Source organism: Chinchilla lanigera, unplaced genomic scaffold (assembly GCF_000276665.1).
Source record: "Chinchilla lanigera isolate Chin_1 unplaced genomic scaffold, ChiLan1.0 scaffold00079, whole genome shotgun sequence".
NCBI classification, from domain to species: domain Eukaryota; kingdom Metazoa; phylum Chordata; class Mammalia; order Rodentia; family Chinchillidae; genus Chinchilla; species Chinchilla lanigera.
The window spans coordinates 8,290,400-8,304,541 of record NW_004955480.1 but is presented as its reverse complement, the minus strand read 5'-3'; the positions used below and the strand labels follow the sequence as shown (position 1 = coordinate 8,304,541).

Below are 14,142 nucleotides of genomic sequence, written 5' to 3'. Positions count from 1 at the left end.
TGACTCTTCCTGGCTTTCTCAAGGTGATCGACACCTATTTAGAATATCAATCCTTGATGTTTATCCTTAGGAAGTATGTGGGTGTATTTGTTTCATCTTGTCTTGAGATCTGGTCCAGAGCAGAAGTGTCTGTCTCTCCCACAGTTGTAAGGCATCTCATCTTCTGCTCGGGCTCCTTCCAGGGCCTGGCCCTATCTGACTGCCTATAATATTTTTGTGTAACTTAGTTGTCTGTAACAGTAACAACTCAAGAAGTATTAGCTTTTGTGATTATTGTTTACTGAAAAGAAAACCCACTCGTGACTGGCCCTTGAGAAAAGTTGTTATAGTTTGGAGCCAGAAAAATCTCTCTTTGGAGGACTGAAATTCTACCACCTACCCACCCACTTCGAGTCTTCTTTTCTGCGGCGTCGTGGAGGATTCCATGCAAAAGCGATAGTCCTCCTCCGGTGATGTGCCCAGCTGTTTTGGTCCTCACGTGCGGTGGAAGAGGAAAGCCAAGCCGTGGCCTTGGGGCAGAGCCCGCTAGGGTCAGCGACTGGAGCCACCCGCCCCTGAGAGGACATGGGCGGAGCCCTCGGGTGCCGGCCTCGGAGTCAGAGTCCGCTCCATGGCGCCAAGAGGATGCGCACCCGCGCAGCTGCTGCTGCTGCTGACACTGCTGTGGCCGCTGCCCCGGGAGCTGGCGGCGGGCGGCCGGTGGAGCGGGGAGGGCACCAGCCCGCAGCTGCAGAGCGTCTTCCTGGGCCGCTGTGCGGAGTACATCACGTTGCTGAGCCCGCAGCCCGGGTGAGGAGTGGCACAGTTAGAGAGGGAAACCGGATCTAAAAGGAAGGGTGGGTTAGGTAAGCAGCAGATCTTGAAATGCCTGCGTGCTTGGTTTGTGCGTGCATGTGTGTGTGTGTGTGTGTTAAGGTGAGGTGCACCGTGGGTCCAGAGGTGAGGGTGTGTGTGTGTGTGTGTGTGTGTGTAAGGTGTCAGTCTAGAAGCCAGAGCTGGACAGCTGAGTTTGAATGACAGCCAGTAGGAGTAGCTGGACCTCACACCCCAGTACTCAGTCCGCAGTGGAAATTCCCTGAGTCCAGGCACTTCAGGAATTTCAGATCCCATCATCCAAACAACTGAAGTGTTCCTGTTTCTAACCAGTGCTGTGCGCCTTACTGATTTGTCTTTCTTCCTGGGAACCTTTTCTCTTTTTCTGCTTTCATAATCTCCTTTTCATGAGCCAGTTATTTTTATTGTGACTCATTTCAGGTAAATAAAAAAGAGACTAGAATAAGGAACATCAGTATTACCCCACCCAGTGTAGAAAGAAAAGAAGACCAAAGCTGCTGGAAACTGTTCTTAACAGCTAATGCAGAGCTCAAGGCGAGCGGCGAGCAGCGCAGGGCGAGCTTTCGGAGTCACCAGGAGCAAAGCCTTTCCCAGGACCGGGCACTGGCTCTTGGTTTTGCTTCCTTTTGTCCTGGCCTTACCTGGCCCTCAGCCCAGATGGACCTGAATAATAAGCTTGGTCCCACTTTTGTGTCTTAATAAAGAGCAAGGGCTGGGAATGCGGGGATGTGCGTGGTCCTTGTTCAATCCCCAGCAAGGAGAAGGGGGGAAAAAGGGTGCTTTGAAGCTGTGTGGTTTGTTAAAATTGTCACCTTCTAGTTTGTAACCTTTTCTGCTGTGACCTTGGGGCAAAACTATATTCCTAACTCCAAAAATTTGTGTAGCGCCTTCTGAGAAACATTCCCAACATGATTTCTTCCTCCTTTCTTTCTTTCTCTCTCTCTCTCTCTCTCTCTCTCTCTCTCTCTCTCTCTCTCTTTCTTTCTTTCTCTCTTTCCCTTTTTGAGAGAGTCTTATGCAGCTCAGGCTGGTCTTGAATTCATTTTGTAGCCCAGGTTGGCCTCGAACTCACAACAATCCTCTTGCCCCAGCCTCCCGAGTGCTGGGATTACAGGTGTGTACCACCGCACCAGGCAACATCAGATTTTTAAATCCATTGCTTGAGCCATTTGTTGTCTTTTTTGTGTTAGTAGTCCTGCAGTCAGCATATGACAGAATCACTTGTGAAACCTTTAAATCAGTGGAAATACTTCACGGCATATGGTGATGTCTTTTGTTTTATTTTTGACTTGTACTTTTGCGCAGGGACAAGAACTGCACAGCCATCTGGGAAGCCTTTAAAGTGGTGCTGGACAAAGATCCCTGTTCTGTGCTTCCCTCGGACTATGACCTTTTCATTAATCTGTCTAGGCACTCCATTCCCAGAGACAAGGTAATTACAACCGACTCAGATAAATCATTGCCGTCCTTCTTTATGCTGGTAGAAGTGCACAGGCCAGGAGTGAGGTCAGCTGCCCCCAGCAGCCTGCAGAGCCATGGAAGCACCAAGCAATACACTGGGGATACAGTAGTCTGCTGTACTCACTGGTGCTGAGGAAGCTTTGTCTCCAGCAGAGACCCCGGGTCGGTTGCCTATGTGTGGACCAAAGGTACTTTCCCAAGTCAGCAAGTGAGTACAGGAATCTCCACAAAAACTTCAGGTATGGCCAGAGCTTCCACACTGGGCCTCCATATCCTGCCAGTCTTGAATTACCTCCATCCTAACTGGCTCTAGGGCCTGACCTTGAGTAATTCAGAAAACCCTCAATGTCATGGGTCTCACTATTGTATTTATTGTACCAGTTTCTTTCTGAAAACCATGTATCTGTATTCTGTCTGGACTCTAAGGTTTAATAACATAAAAATTTATGAGAAAATCTCTGGAAATGCTTGCTTAGAATAGTACGTTGGCTTTAGAGACAGACACCATTTTTATTTCTCTAACACAATCATTCTTAATCTGATTTTTCTGTCGTGTGTTAGTTATAAAGGTAAGTAAGTGGAACCGTGAAGTATCAAGAGAAATAGATTATAAACATGGTTTTAAGGTGTCCACTGTATTTTGAACCTCGATGCCTCTCTTTTGGTAAAAAGGAGAAGCATAATTTTTGCTCTCTTCTCTCTAGCTTATGGGGTTAATAATATCCCTTAGTTACTGAGGGATGATCAGGTCAGCAATCTCCTGAGTGAGTGTACGGTGAAGGCTAAATAAAAAGAGGAAAATGGAATGATTTCAGGGCCCCAGGAGGAGGATCAAAGCCCTTTCACATAATTCAAGATTCTCTCAGAGCTAAGACCACGACCTTCTCTGGTTTTTTTTTTTTTTTGAGACAGGGTCTCACTATGCAGTTCAGGCTGGCCTTGAGCTCACTTCTGTAGCCCAAGCTGGTCTTGAACTCGCAACGATCCTCCTGCCTCAGCCTCCTGAGTGCTGAGATTACAGGCATGCACTGCCACTCCTGGATGGGGCACCTTCTCTGGGTCTCCCATATTTATTTGGTTATCAGAAGAAGAGAGGGGAGTACTCAAGAAGGGCAGAACCACTCAAGGACTCTCGAAGTAAGGTATGAAGTTAATCCACTGAAGAATGAGATGCCTGAGGCTATAGTCTTCATCTAGTTGAGATCTGATCCAGGTATCCTTGACTGTGACCTTGTCTTGTCCTTTGAGGCTTTCTAGCTTCATCTACCACTACAGGTTCTAGTAGGGATTAGTGACTCACAGAGATTCACTTACTTTTTGTTTTGTTTTTTTGGTTTTTTTTGAGATTCACTTACTATGATCCACATTTCCAGATAAGGAGCCTAGATCTTGGACAGATTCATAGGTGAACATGGAAAGCCAATTGGTTAATATTAAATCCTACTCAGAGCCACCTTGTAGTGGTCTCCAACAATAGCTTTTGTGGGCTCATTGATGAGCTCGGTAAATATTTACTGGCTATTTCTGTGCTCCAGGGATGGTGCTAAGAGTTAAGGATGCAGCAGTGACAAACAGCTTCACCTTGAAGACCTTCCAGTCTTAGCCCAGTGACTAAGTTGAGCACCAGATGAGCCAGTGAGCAGGGAATATTGTTATTTGTACTGTTACGTGAAGACACTGTTTATGGTGGACTGTAGGAGTAATGTTTTTTGAGGGACTTCACACTCCAGGAAATGCTCTCTATAGTTGCATACCATCCTAATTGTTGAGGAAAAGAACTCATGCTCTCCATTTTCTCAATGTGGAAACTGAGACCTGGGGAATTTACATGCCTTGGTCAAGAACACACACGTACTACACAACAGAGCCAGGATTCCAAGATTCTACCCAAGTCTTGATTTTTTTTCTTCTTGGCCTTGAACTTCCCATCCTCTTGCCCCAGCCTCCAGAGTATCTAGAATTAGATATTGCACTACAGCTCTGAGCTCATTGATCTTTTTCAATCCAAAAATTTTACCACATGTACTAAAGTATTTTGTACTACTAGGAAAACAGCCCATGCACATTTACATGATAAGCTTGGAATAAAGGGAGGCGAGATGGTAGCAGTCTTTAAATGGGTAAATAAAGACAAAGGAAAAGAGTTTTGTCATTCTGCAGCAAGCCAGAGTTGGACGAGAAATGGGCGGCTGACTTGTCTTGATGATACTGTGCCTAAGTAGTCCTGTTTGATTTTACCTTGTATTTTAATTTTTTCCCCTTAGTCCCTGTTCTGGGAAAATAACCACCTCCTTGTTATGAGCTTTTCGGAGAACACCCGGCGTTTTATGCCCCTGTGTGATGTTCTGTACGGTCGGGTTGGAGATTTCTTGAGTTGGTGTCGGCAGGAAAATGCCCCTGGTAAGACTCCTGCACACTGCAAGAAAAGCAAGAGCTCCTATTACCACGCATTTGCCATTTGTGCTGGAAAATTTCATATGCATTTATCCCACTGGTTCCCTCCAATTCTCTGAGGTAGATCCAACATGGTAATTAATAATGATAGTAGGTAAAGACCGCTTACTTTTTTGCTAGGTACTGCTCTAAGCACCTTATGTGAGTTACCTCATTTAATTCTTGCACCATCCCAAGGGAAGTCTCATGGAAGGGCATCAAGAGATGCCGGGATAGGCAGGAGGGGAGAAGAAGGGGTTGACAGAAAGAATTAAGATGTGTTCTGTACGTGCATCAACTCTTCATGAGTAATTTAATTATTATGTACTGCAAAAAAAATTATTATGCACTGCAAACCTGTGCCAATAAAAAGAAAATATTAACTAGAAAAAAGTCCACATTTTAACATATGAAGAAACTAGGTTGAAGAAGGATGTATAGCTAGGGCACAGAGAGCAGAGTCAGACGGTGTGACTCCAGAGCCTGAGTCCCCCACCTGGGGCGGCTCTGCCTTCCTGTCCCCCTTTCCCACCATGGGAGGCTGCGGCTGCGGGGAGGGTGAGTGATCTGTGCACAGCGTGCAGAATGGAGGCTAACTTGGAGCTGCCTGATGTTAATAATTAATTCTTTGCTGGTACAATCTTTGAAATGAAATGTGTTTGTCTATTTTATTTGCAGAACTCGATTACCAATCCTGCCCTATCTCGGAAGACTGTGAACACAATGCTGTGGATTCCTACTGGAAAAGGGCATCCATGCAGGTAGGCCTGCAGCGGATGGTCAGGCGGCTGAGTGTGTGCGTGACCTGTGAAAACGAACCGGGGTTCAGAGCCTGGGAGCCCAGGCCATTGCTTAACTTCTCTGAGCCTCACTTTCCACTCTACAGCAGCCTAATCCATTTTCTGTGCTCCATAATATTGAGAGAATGTAAGAAAATAATACACACACACATATATTTTATATATATTTATTTCTTTTTCTTGGGGTGGAGCGGGGACTGCGTCTCATGACACAGTTCAGACTGGCTTTGAACTTGTTACACAGCTCAGATTGAACTCAAGCCAGCAATCCTCCTGTCTCAGCCCCCTGAGAGCTAGAGTAACAGGCATGTACCACCACACCTAGCTAAGAAAGTAAATTTTAATGCAGTGTCCGGCACAATAAAAGCGTTCAGTAGATGTTACCTGGAAATAAGGACATTGCTATTGAGAGCCCTTCCCAGTCCTTGTTGTGGTCTGGGAAGTTTATAAATGTTATCCCATGGAAAAGTTAGTGGAACTCTAATAGATTAATTCCAATCTATCACTTCCAGGGCAACCCATGGTGAGAGTAAAGACACTAAGGCGTATTTGCGGTTGTGGGGAGCCAGGGGTCCTAAATCCAGCCGGTAAAGTGATTTACCAGAACAGAGGCTTCAACCCAGCGCCAAACCCAGCTTTTATGAATCCGAGAAGAGGGGAGTGGCTCAGGGATGAGTGACTGTGAGAGCGGCGGGAAGTACATGAGCTGGGCTAGGTAGGAGACCTGAAGGCCTGAAATCACTGCTGTGTGAGAAGAGAGAGAGAGAGATGCAGAAAGAGCACTGTAACCTGCATAACACAGCTGAGGCAGTATCTAATGTTTTGGGGTCGTGCTTTAGCTCTGACGTGTAATCTTTTATGCCTGGGGAAGTCCTAGCGTCTTATCTCCAGGCTCAATCCCAGCCCGCAGCAGAGCATGGCTCTCCTTCCTGCCCAGATCACACATGCTTCCTGTCACATATGCTTCTTGGGAGCTTCAGGGTGGAGCAACACTGCCCTGTCCCTGCTTGAAAGACTACACATCAGCACCTTGGCTGGACTGATATGCATTGCTTAAAGCTAGTTGAGGGGATAAGGAAAAGTCTGGCCAGCTCTGTACATATCAATACATGGAAATAGGGCCTGGCTTAGCCAAAATGGAGAGACTTGCTCTTCTTTCAAGGAGAGTCATCCAGGTAGTACTCTACAGTTCCCCCTTCTTTGCTCTGAAGAAGCTGGAGCAGAGTCAGTCACGGCTCTATGGCCTCTATTGTCACAGGGTTGTGAATCCTCTATGACACACTTTAATGAGAAGAGTTATAAACAAAGGAATGGGTACACTAATTCCAATATAAAACCAAAAGTGAGCAGGGTGTGGTGGCTCATGCTTGTAATCCCAGCACTCAGGAGGCTGAGGCAGGAGGATCCTTGCAAGTTCAAGACCAGCCTGGGCTATAACGTGAGCTCAAGGCCAGCCTGAACTGCATAGCAAAACCCTGTCTCAAAAAGACAGCAAAACAAAATAAAACAAAAACAAAACAAAACAAAAACAAACAAAAGTGAGCCTTGAGATATGCAAATAGATTCATCTGTTCTATAAAATCAGCAAACTTATCCCAATCTTTAATTTGGGCATCAAACATGGCTGTCTGTTGTGACGTGGATAGCACTTTTCTTGGAAGAGCATCTATATCCACAATAACATTTGGATGGATTGCTCCTTGTATATGTTTTTTGATCATTCCCCAGGGATTTAGGCTTTTATTGTATGGTAAAAGGGTGATACAAAATGGAGTCATATTGTAGTGACATTTTAATCCCTGTTACAATTGCAAACTTTCAGTTTGATCTCCCAAACTTTGGTCTCTAAGACACTTTCTTGGGTTTGCAATTTTATATCAGTTTGTTGCTGAATTTTCCAGGTCTCATCAGCAGTTCTTGTCCAGTTGTCTACAAAGTGAGCAGTCTGTACTGAATGATCTGAGGCTGTAGAGCCAGTAGCCGGTCCTCTGCACATTACATAGTCATTGTTTCTATTACGTCATGGTTGTTTATCACTATTTAAATTCATGTGATTTTTTCATTGCTGTGTGAGACTGGGTAATCCCTGCCTTGTGACAGACCTTGAGATACTGAGATCTAGGTGTATGGGTCAGAAATGTTCACAAACGTATGTGAGTGGAAGAGGAGATGCCGGGAGGCCCTGGTGAAAATGAGGACACAGAAATAGTCCCCTCAAGGCAAATCTATTGCTTAGAAAATGTTGTCACCAGGGTTGATATAGTTCTCAATAGCTGGTAAAGTACTGGTCATAAAGTACTGGTCATTAGCATTTACATTTTTTTCACCAGGGTTAGAGCAGAAATTAGAAACGAAGAGGGTTGGGTCCTTATCTCAGTGCTCAACAAAGGGCTGCTGAGGATGGAACAGTTAGTGTATGCACCAGGAGGCGGACACAGGGTGGGCGCCAGCGCCTCCCCCATCATGATATAGGGGAAGGAAACTCCCAACCTGAATGAACTCTGGGAAGAGTTTGTGTTCTCTAAAATCGAAGAATGAACTTTAGGAACAACAGAGTTATAGAGCAGAATATATTTATTTATGGAAAGAAAAGAAAGCTTCTGTCCAAGAGAGGGATAGAAGCCACCCCCACAAGTAGGTTGCCCAGGAATCTGTCTTTTCTAGGGACTTTCATAGAGCAAAACCACGAGGTGAGGCGGGTCCAAGGTAGGGGAAAAATGGGAAATCACAAGGTGGGCATGAAGTGGGACCAAACTATGGTCAACCAATAAGATTACAAGTATAACTGTTCAGGTAAAATTGATTAAATCAGGGTCAAATGGGGAAGCGAGTCATGTAGCAAGCAGGCATGAATATAGAACACGGGTTTTTCCTGTAAGGGGTTGGGCAGTGACTCTTCAAGGTGATTGCTACTATTTAGAACATCAATCCCTGAGGTCCGGGGCTGGGGATTTAGCTCAGCGGCAAAGCGCCTGCCTGGCAAGCGCAAGGTCGTGAGTTCGGTTCCTGGTACCAGAGAAAAACCAAAAAAAAAAAAAAAAAAAAATCCCTGAGGTCCATCCCTAGGGAGGTATGTGGGTGGGTTGTTTAATCTTTTGTTTTGAGGTCTGTCTCTAAGCGGAAGTGCCTATCTACATTTGCTAGGTATCTTGTCTTCCGAACTGGCTCCTTGGAGGGCCTGGCCCCGTCTGACTGCCTATAATATTTCTATGTAACTCAGCTACACACAACAGTCAGGGATATCCTGTCCCTTAGGTACTGTCTTCTGTGTTCTCCACATGTGCACTGGATCCATCGCTCGTTAGGGTGCAGGATTTTAGCTGCAGGTGAGAGCTAAGCAAAGGGTCCCCTCTGTTCAGGAGGCATTGTGTTGCGGTCCATGCTCTCCGAGCAGCTCCACTTTCTATAGGTGTCCCCTGGAGCTCAGATTCCAGCCAGCTGAGGTGGCTGCCACAGCCCCTTGCTGGGCCCTGGGAGCCCATGGCTGTGTCATCACCTGACGGTGGGATCATAACATGAACCCAGGTGATGCAGCAACATTACATGTGAAGGAGCCACATGTTCTACTTAGGAGATCTACCAGACATCAGCTCACCCTCTTGTACTCCTTCCACTGCTATCATAGGAAACTAATAACAGGGCTCACAGCTTTTGAGTTTTTGAGGCCTTAGAATATGCTGGGGACTGAAAGCATGAGAAGGATAGTCTGGTGTGTGCAGAGGGCTTGAACCTCAGCAGGTAAGTATTCAATTTGTATTGAGTTATTAGTATTATTTATTGTGATGCTGAGGATTAAAACAAGACCTTTATATATGCTAGGCAAGAGCTCTACTGCTGAGATACATCTCAAGTCCAGATATTAAGCTATCTTTTTTGTGGGGGGTACAGAATCTTGCTATGTATTCAGGCTGTCCTTGAACTCACTGTGTAGCCCAGGCTGGCCTAGAACTCATGGCAATTCTCCTGCCTCAGCCTCCAGAGTCCTGGGATTACAGGCCTGCATCACCACACCTGGCTACTATTAAGTTACTTTAATTGTGTTCTTCGTGACATAGTAGAGAAAAATACAATGGCTTTTCATGACAGAGAATGATAAATTATAGAAAATATACGTGAGAATCATACATATTCCTACCACTCCCTTACTGTAAGCCCTGTAGCATCATCCTCATTAGACCTCTGCATTTGAGGATTTAATTTTATTAGCACTATTTGGAAGCAATGAGACGTGGATGACATGGGCCGTGTGGTTGTTTTTGGTGCAGCTAACATTGGGGATCACTTTTCCAGAGAGCACACCCTGCACCATATATCTCAGTGATCCCAGTTCACTCTCATCTCACCTTTATTCTAGTATAAAATTTTATTTATTTGACTATTTTATGTTTTGTTTTGTTTTTTGTCTTTTTTTTTTGAGACAAGGTCTCACTTTGCAGTTCAGGTCTGCTTTGAGCTCACTTTGTAGCCCAGGCTGGTCTCGAATTTGTACAGATCCTCCTGCCTCAGCCTCCTGAGTGCTGGGATTACAGACGTGCACCACCAGGCCTGGCTTTATTTGACTATTTTATGATGCTAGGATTAAACCCAAGGCCTTGCCCCTGCTAGCCAATGCTGTACTACATAGCTACATCCCCGATGCTGTTTATTTATTCTTAACCTAGTAGAGCTCTTGCACTGCCCACCTAATCTTGCATTTTGCTTCAAAGACAAACACTTTTATCCTCTTGCAAATACTGTGTAGACTTTTGCTGATAGCTGACTAACATTTCAGACATGGGAGTACCCCGTGGTTGTTTTAAACTGGTTACTATATTTTGCTCCCCAAAGCAACACTGCAGTACACATCTGTGTGCGCAGTGCTGGGGGTGGCCCTGAGTGCTGTTTAGCAAATATTTCTGACCTCTCTGCTACACCCACTGCTATGGGTGGGAACTGTTAGGAACTGGTGATTTGTCACCTTTTTTCTTCCCTGATGATGCGCAACTTTGCAGATGTAGACACTTCCTCAGCTTGGGTCCTGAGGAAAACACATTGAGCAATACCCCCGTGGGTACGTGGTAAACGTGTAGTGTGTGCTTAAAGAAAGTGTTTAAAGTCACTGAGAGCCCGAGGTTGTTTGTTATGGCAGCTTGACCTAGTTAACTCCAGCGATACCATGCTGTGAGTTCCTATCATCTTATAATTAGAGTCCCAGACATGGAATTACTGAGTCTACGAATTTTTGACATTTGAAAGCAATTGGCTTTGCAAAATACACCAGTTTGCTTCCCTCCTACCCATGCAAAATGCCACATTTTCTCATGTTGAGAAATATCAATAAAAGAGAGGTTGTTTCTTAGCTGAAAAAGGGGCATGTTTTAGCTTGCTAAAAATGATTCTGATTCTTTCTTCTTGCAGTATTCAAGAGATAGTTCTGGGGTGATCTACGTCATGTTGAATGGTTCAGAGCCAAACGGAGCCTATCCTGTCAGGGGGTAAGAACTCCAGCACCAACCAATACGGCAGAGAGTGAAAAAATGTTTATTTAGTTGTTTTGAGTGGAACCTTAAAGAGAATCATCCTAATCCCCACGATAATGCTTGCCTTTATAAAGTGAGGTAGGGCAGAACAGTTGAAGGCCCCAGCTGGTGAGTAGAGCCTTGTCTATACAGTTAAACCAGCAGTAGCTCATGAATGCATGAATAAGTAACCTGAACGTGAAAGTTAAGGGCCCCACCAGACTCCAGCACTGGCTTGGGCCCACCTGGGGGCTGCAGCTGCTTCTTTATGCCCGGCCTTCCTCACCTTCCATCCTATAGTGGATTGACAACTAGTGGTCAATTTATAACCCCCAGCTGAACTGAGTAAGCCTGGTGCTGGGTGTGGGAGGCCCACCTGAGGATTGCTGCCAGCAGCATAAGAGGCAGAACTAGAGAAGAAGTTAGGCTGTTGGGAGCTGAGAAAGGCTGTTGGAGCTGTAGAAGCTGTAAGGAGCTCTTGGTTGTTTTGGAAGAGCTTGTTGTGCTGGCTTTCCTGATGAACTTGGCTGTTTTCATCCTCTGAGGAGCTCAGGACCTTGTTGGCACTGAGAATAGCTTTGGTTCACTTTGGGGGAGCTCTGGTCCTCACTCTGAGCATCACTTCCTGACTCTGGAGGGGAAGATGGTGCACTGCTCAGTCTCCTGGAGAAGCTTGTCCCATTGGCTTTCCTGATGGGAACTTGGCTTTCCTCATCATCGGAGGAGCTCAGGACCTCACTGTTGCTGAGGATGGCTGTGGTACTTTTCACGGGAGCTCTGATTCTTACTTTGCACATTACTTCCTGGCTCCAGTGTAGATCCCTCAGCCTGCTGGCACAGACTTTCTAGCTTCCACCACTGACCTTTGGGCCTTCCCAGCACAGATCCATGAAATAGGTCTGCATGAGATATTGTTATGGGCTCTGGGCCTCCAGGTGGATTCGTGGGAGGCATTGTTATGAGCTCTAGGTCTTCAGCTTAACTCATGCAGGACATTTGCATGGGATCCAGGACGTCAGCTGGATTCCTTGGTCTTAGTGCGTGGACAGATTTCCTGTACTCTCTTTTTGTATATGATTCTTTGGGTAAGTATTATAAATAATCTGATAACTATGTGTCCTGTATTGTATTGTTCACCTTGCAAATAAGACCCAAACCACAACACGCCCCCAGGGACCTAGTCACACCCTGCAGGCCACTCCTGGGATTCAAAATGAACCTGATAGGTTTTTCCAGCTCAGGGAGAAGTAAAACAGAATAAAATGCCTTTATTGTGGACGCAGAGAAGGCCACAGCAAAGAGAAAAACGTGGCTTCTGAGGATCTTTTCTGGGGTCCAAGGTTAAATAGCCCCAGGCTGGAGGCGGGGCTTAGGTGCACCCCCTGACATGGCAGACCAGGATTGGGTGGAAGCATGGGAAAAGGGAACAGTATATTACAAAAAGGGAAGTGGGAAGTTGCAATTTGACTCAGCAGAAGAAGGATGGGGCTTAGCACATAGCCTCTAGTGGCCAGTGCCATATTGGCTGGATGCCATAGTGACTGAGCACCATACCTCCAGCATGACCTCCAGCGCCATATTGGCTGGGTGCCATAGCAACCCAGCAGGAATTACAGCGGGGCAAGAAACCAATCAGAGTCTCGTTCTCTCTCCAACAAGAATCTCTTTCCAAAAAGCTTCGACTGAGTGAAATAGACTTCAAAGTTATGGTGGAAGATGTGTTAATTCTAAGATGGAAATGGTAGAAAACATACGTTCAGGCTTTGGAGGGCAAGTACACAGATCTTACATGATGTAACTGGTGTAAGGGAGTCTGCAGAAGAGCCGAAGCAACAACAGCAGGAGTCTGACACAGGGAAAACATCCTTATAATACGACTAGCAACCAAGGGACGAGTGAGCACTATTCCAGTCCAGTGCCTCAAGCAAGCAGGTCCTGCGGCTGAGTGCTACCAAGCTGAAATCAGTAACAGTAGGCGCAGAGATCCACCTGCATTTCCTAAACATGAAAGGTGAGCTGGAACAGACGAAAGACAAACTGGACCAAGCCCAAAATGAACAGAGTGCCTGGAAGTTTACATCGGACTGATAAATCAATCCTATTCCCCAGTCAGGACTTCCCTACAGTTGCACTGGGAGACAGCTGTGGGGGCAGCCAAGTGCTCGTTTCCATGCCAAGACTCAGACTTTTTGAGCAAAAAAAAAAATAAAAAAGCCACATTCTTATACTGTGCAGCTTGTAACGGTTCATGCAAAACTTGCCAGATGAACCTTCTGTTTCAGCTTTTTTCTCTGCCCCTTCCCCTTGCTTCAGAGGCCTGATGCCTTTGGGCGATTCTGAAGAAGAGACCTCCTTTGAAAAATTCCGCTCCTCGCCGGGCGTGGTGGCGCACACCTGTAATCCCAGCACTCGGTGATACAGGAAAATAAAAACTCCCAACCTGAATGATGTCTGTGACGAGTTCGTGTTCTCTAAAACTGAAGAATGAATTTTAGGAACAATGGAGGTTAAAAGCAGAATATATTTATTGAGGGAAAGAAAAGAAAGCTTCTGTCCAAGAGAGGGACAGAAGGGGGACCTGAGTGGGTTACCTCAAGACTCTGTCTTTTCTAGGGACTTTTATAGAGCAAAACCACGAGGTGAGGCGGGTCCAAGGTAAGGGAAAAATGGACAAAACTATGGTCAGCCAATAAGAACTGTTCAGGTAAAATTGATTAAATCAGGATCAAATGGGAAAGTGAGTCAAGTAGCAAGCAGGCATGAATACAGAACAGGGGCTTTTCCTGTAAGGGGTTGAGTCAGCGACTCTTCAAGGTGTTTGCTACCTATTTAGAGCATCAATTCCTGATGTCCATCCCTAGGGAGTTATGTGGGTGTATTTGTTTAGTCTTTGGTCTTGAGATCTGGCTTGAAGCAAATACCATCTCGCCATTTGTAAGGTATCTTGTCTTCCATATTGGTTCCTTCAAGGGCCTGGCCCTGTCTGACTGCCTATAATATTTCTACCTTAACTCAACTGCCTACAACATTGGGAGGCTGAGGCAGAAAGATCTTTGTGAGTTCGAGACCAGCCTGGGCTACAAAGTGAGCTCAAAGCCAGCCTGAACTGCATAGTG

General features: G+C 45.7%; 1 protein-coding gene and 1 pseudogene across 1 annotated transcript in view; both read left to right on the top strand.

Moving 5' to 3' along the window:
- Positions 1-414: 414 nt before the first annotated feature.
- The window catches only part of Bst1 (bone marrow stromal cell antigen 1), a 30,241-nt gene continuing 16,513 nt past the window's right edge, over positions 415-14,142 (top strand). Inside the window, exons 1-5 of the mRNA XM_005402522.2 lie at positions 415-789; positions 2,140-2,266; positions 4,560-4,695; positions 5,407-5,489; positions 10,926-11,002. Coding sequence (XP_005402579.1) covers positions 611-789; positions 2,140-2,266; positions 4,560-4,695; positions 5,407-5,489; positions 10,926-11,002 — 602 coding nt within the window. The 5' untranslated portion in view covers positions 415-610. The remainder of the gene's footprint in view (positions 790-2,139; positions 2,267-4,559; positions 4,696-5,406; positions 5,490-10,925; positions 11,003-14,142) is intronic.
- LOC106146455 lies at positions 12,012-13,466 on the top strand (annotated as a pseudogene).